General features: G+C 42.5%; 1 protein-coding gene across 1 annotated transcript; it reads left to right on the top strand.

The window, feature by feature from the left end:
* The first annotated feature begins 202 nt into the window (after positions 1-202).
* LOC139216677 (somatostatin receptor type 2-like) lies at positions 203-1,315 on the top strand. The gene has a single exon (XM_070847872.1). The coding sequence runs from the start codon at positions 203-205 to the stop codon at positions 1,313-1,315; it is 1,113 nt and encodes a 370-aa protein (XP_070703973.1).
* Positions 1,316-4,788: the final 3,473 nt, after the last annotated feature.

Raw genomic sequence — 4,788 nt, 5'->3', positions numbered from 1 at the left:
AATAGAAAATCAATCTCAAAGTCCATAGCAAGTGGAATGGTTATTTTATGCTCTGTCAACCAGACAATAACTGTCAGGGTTGTAAAAATCACTTACAATGATGAATTCAAAGTTATTTTACACAGTGACTGACTGGAGTCTTTGTGTGTGCAGGTGAGATGCCATAATCCACGTGAGAGACAGCGAGAGACAGCGAGGTATCATGGACTCCTGGATCTTCCCATCGTCCCCTCCGAACTTGTCGGAGCACCTCATGTACGACAGCTTCATGCAGGCCAACGAGTCCGACTCCCACGGGAACTACACCGACCACAGCTTCAACAGAACCAGCACGGTGGTCATCACCTGCATGTACTTCCTGGTTTGCACCGTGGGGCTTTGTGGAAACGCCCTCGTCATCTACGTCATCCTGCGCTACGCCAAGATGAAGACGGTCACCAACATCTACATCCTCAACCTGGCGGTGGCTGACGTGCTCTTCATGCTGGGCCTGCCGTTCATCGCCATCCAGTTGGCGCTGGTCCATTGGCCGTTCGGTCCTGTGCTCTGCAGGGTGGTGATGACCCTTGACTCCCTGAATCAGTTCACATCCATCTTCTGCCTGATGGTCATGAGCATCGACCGCTACCTGGCTGTGGTGCATCCCATTAAATCCACAAAGTGGCGCAAACCTCGCATGGCCAAGACTATTAACTTAACAGTGTGGGGGGTGTCACTGATGGTTAACCTGCCCATCGTTATCTACAGCGGCATCATCACGAAGCACGACGGCTGCTTCTGCACCATTGTGTGGCCTGAACCCCAAGAAGCCTACTACACAGCGTTCATGTTCTACACCTTCATCCTGGGCTTCTTCCTGCCCCTCATGGTCATCTGCCTTTGCTACTTGTTCATCATCATCAAGGTGAAGTCCTCAGGCATCCGCGTGGGCTCCTCCAAGAGGAAGCGCTCAGAGAGGAAGGTGACTCGGATGGTGTCCATCGTGGTGGCGGTGTTTGTCTTCTGCTGGCTGCCTTTCTACGTCTTCAACGTCACCTCGGTGACGGGAACCATCAGCACCACTCCCATCCTGAGGAGCACCTTCGCCTTTGTGGTGGTCCTAGGATACGCCAACAGCTGCGCCAACCCTATCCTCTACGCTTTCCTGTCGGAGAACTTCAAGAAGAGTTTCCAGAATGTTCTGTGTCTGAAGAAGGTGGGTGGGCTGGATGAGGTTGAGCGCAGCGACAGCAGGCAGGATAAGTCTCGCATGATGAATGACCCCACGGATACCCAAAGTACTCTGCTGAACGGCGACCTGCAGACCAGCATCTGAGAGGACGGTGATAGGGCTCACACACACTCATACAGACAACCATCTCTTTAATGCTAATAACAGTCCACTCCGTCCAACATTTGTAAGGTCACATCAGCAAGGGACATGATTAAATGGTAAACAAGGAGTTCACAGTGGAACATGTCCCTTGTTAAAGATGACAAAGCAAGGTGGACTGTTCCTTTATCTGTCTTTGACACTCTGTTGGGGTTCTCTGGCTGTAAACAAATCCATTAAAACATAACCAGAAGTTCATACAAATGTTTGCTCCGTGCTGTAAATGAAAATGCAACCTGTTTGCCTGTTTGTGCTCAGCGTATTGACTCTGAGGTCAGGTGGAACACACACTAACGCCCACTTGCAAATGGCCCCCTGGGTGACGTGAATTTTCCCTGGAGACGCAGGATTATATACATAGTTTACAGCAGAGGGCCTGTGCCAAGTTTCCACAATCCTGTTTTGTGTGAAAATAACAACATAAGAGCACGCTCGTATGCTGTACGACAACATACTGTTGTTAAAACTGGCAGCCTTATCACTCCTCTATTTTTGTTTCGGTCTCGTCTGCAGGTTTTTCTCTCTGGTGGGTGGTTTGACTGTAAATAACTGCACAGAAAATGGGCACAGAGACTGTAAACAAAGTCAGAGGATTTTATTCTCCCACGTGATCCTATACTGTCAGTCAGTTTGGAAACTCAGACATGTGAATAAGACGCAATGAGTAATGAATGTCAGTGCCATTGACTCTCGTGTTTTGTACTAGAACAGTCTGATTTAATATGTGTGGCCAATTTCCTTGTGATAGAAATGTATCAAATGTAAATGTGAATAACAGTGTTCAGTCAGTGGACAAATATTTACTCCCGAGTCACAAGCTGCTTCATTATACAGTAGCAACATGCATAATTTATATTACATTGATGGGCAGGTCCATATGCCAAGTCAGCCTCTAACCAAAGTGCTGCTAAGATGTATAGAAATTCAATGCTGTATAGTTTTACTCAAAGTAATGTCACTATATGCTTGTTTCTATTTAACTAAATTGCTATTGGGAACTGTTATTTTTCATAGCCTATTTAGAATTATACAAATACTGTATATCATGTAATAATGTTGCTTTCGTTGTTACAATGGCGTTAAAATATCAGACTGCATGATTCTAAATTATTCAGTATGAATGCTGAGTAACGGCTCAGCTTCATGTTTTTAATGTCATCTCGGAGCAAAAAGCCTGCTCACATAATATTACACAAATTGTAATTTCCTGTGCACCAATCTCCCTCGGGCTGTAGCGTGTGTCAGAGGTCAAAGTTTGTGATCATTGTTTCCCTGTAACTGGGCAGAGTTCTAAGAAGCAGATGTTTTACTATCCTGGAAGTAGTGCGCTGGGATTTTAGATGGATTTAAACATATTCCATCTCAGTTTATTGTTATTTCACTGTGTTGTATTGCAGAAAACAACTCCCTTTGTGGTTGCTCCTCTGTGTCACTTTAACTTTGCGAATATGCTGATGCTGACCGATCCCTCTCTTAAAATCTGTGGCATTTAGGAGGCCATGTTTCAAGTGTGGTCTCTGTCTCCCGTTGTCTGAGAGATGTGAATTTGTGAAGGGCTAGAACACGTATCCTCAAGAGGCTCTGGTGTTCCTTTATCATCATGACTGTGCTGCTCCAGGAGTCCACAGTTCATCGTGCCACCCTGTGACTCCTTGTCTGTTGCTGTAGTCAGATTACATTCTACATGAATTATTAAACCTTTACCCCTCATATACACCAAAGCTAGGGACACATCAAGAGTCTGTTGCATTGATCTGGTCTCAGTGTGTAGAAAAAATGTGAGATAAAATATAAAATATGTGTTACTATATATATATATATATTCAACACATAGAAACCATTTGAAGCATGTTGTTTTGAATATCTACATATAACTTCTTCATGTGCCAGAATTACATGATGCACAAAAATGCATACACACATACATTGTGAACCTTCAGCCAATCTCTTTCTCTGCAGGGCTGCAGAAATAGTTACCTTTATTGTAACATCTTATTACCACTGAAAGACATTACACACCTCTAGTGTCCTATATTTCCATAGCAACCGTGACCAAGAGTGTTGGTCCCATGGTTACATTAATTAGCATAATAATAATAGAAAGATGACTGTGGGCATGAATTATGAATGTAGACATTGCTGAAATGACTTAAGTTTAAAAAAAAAAAAAAAAAACTCACCTCAGCTACATTAAACATGATAAAAATGTAAAGTTTGTATTAGTGTGCCGTACAAAATGTAAAAACAAACCAAACACTTTGCTTTGTGTAACAGCAGATATTGAAGAACACACTAATTGTCATTGTTTCCTGCTAGTTGATGCAGACTTGGCATCCATACATTGTAGAATATCATTCACCTGTTGTAGAGTCGCTGTAGTAACGATGATTCTTAATTTTCCCACAGCAATGCTCATAGCTAATTTGTCTGCTTTATAAATGACCTGCATTTCTTCAGATCATGTTGCAGCTTTTCTATTTGTTTTTTGTCCCATGTGTTTTTTTTTTTAGCTCTGCATGGTTTTCATGATGAAATGTTACGTCTCATGAGCTTTGAGAGGCTTCACCACAGTTGTTAAAAGGTTTTGCTGTTTCTATAGAGTTTGCATTATGTATGCTCGCCCGGTTTCCTTCGCGTTCGATCACACTGAGACACCGAGTTTGATGGAGCAAACAAAGATTGTGTGCGGTTGTGCCGAAACTAAATAATAAGTGCAACATTATGGAATGCTCCTCTATCCGAACAGTAAAGCCTCAAAAAGTGTGAAATAAAAAGCCAAATTAATTTATGGTGACAATTCATGAAAGGTTTCCACAACAGTCACAACAAATCACACATCCTGTGTAAATTTAAGCTTGTCACATGTAATATTTTAGTTAATATTAGTGTCTGCTGCTAATTACTGTGAAACTGTGCAGCATGTTATAACAAAAGTATGAAAACAGTATTTAAAGTGAGGTTCTCTCATTAAAGGTGTATAAAGTGCTTTTCTTTGTCTGTTTCAGCTGGAATGTGTTTACATACCTGCATTGCAAACACTCCTAAATGTAGGTTTTCTTTTTTTTTTCCCAGAACTCATCTGAGCTTCTTGGTGTGACCACAAAGTGGCGCCATACCCAAACACATAACTAGAACTGATCCGAGGCCAGAAATAGAGCAGTGTAAAGCCTAGACAAGCTCACTGTATTCAATACATCAACTTTTGGCCATAAAAAGGTCCCGTTTTCTTTTCAGTGCCTTCTTGTTCTACCATAAGAACACACTGGCAGCGACACATGCTCCTTGAAGCACACTGACACCACTCATTTGGGTTAGTATGGGGCAGATAATACAGCACTTCCCAATTCTGGGAAATTAATTGTCCTCGTGCCGGAAAGTGGGAATGGAAGGATGAGACAAAAGACAGCACATACTCA

Source organism: Pempheris klunzingeri, chromosome 17, assembly GCF_042242105.1.
Source record: "Pempheris klunzingeri isolate RE-2024b chromosome 17, fPemKlu1.hap1, whole genome shotgun sequence".
NCBI lineage: Eukaryota > Metazoa > Chordata > Actinopteri > Acropomatiformes > Pempheridae > Pempheris > Pempheris klunzingeri.
The sequence above is the reverse complement of the archived record's forward strand: the minus strand, read 5'-3'. Positions and strand labels throughout refer to the sequence as shown.

Bases quoted from the DNA above. Each gene is read 5' to 3' on its own strand.
- LOC139216677 (XM_070847872.1), top strand. From the start codon at position 203: ATGGACTCCTGGATCTTCCCATCGTCCCCTCCGAACTTGTCGGAGCAC.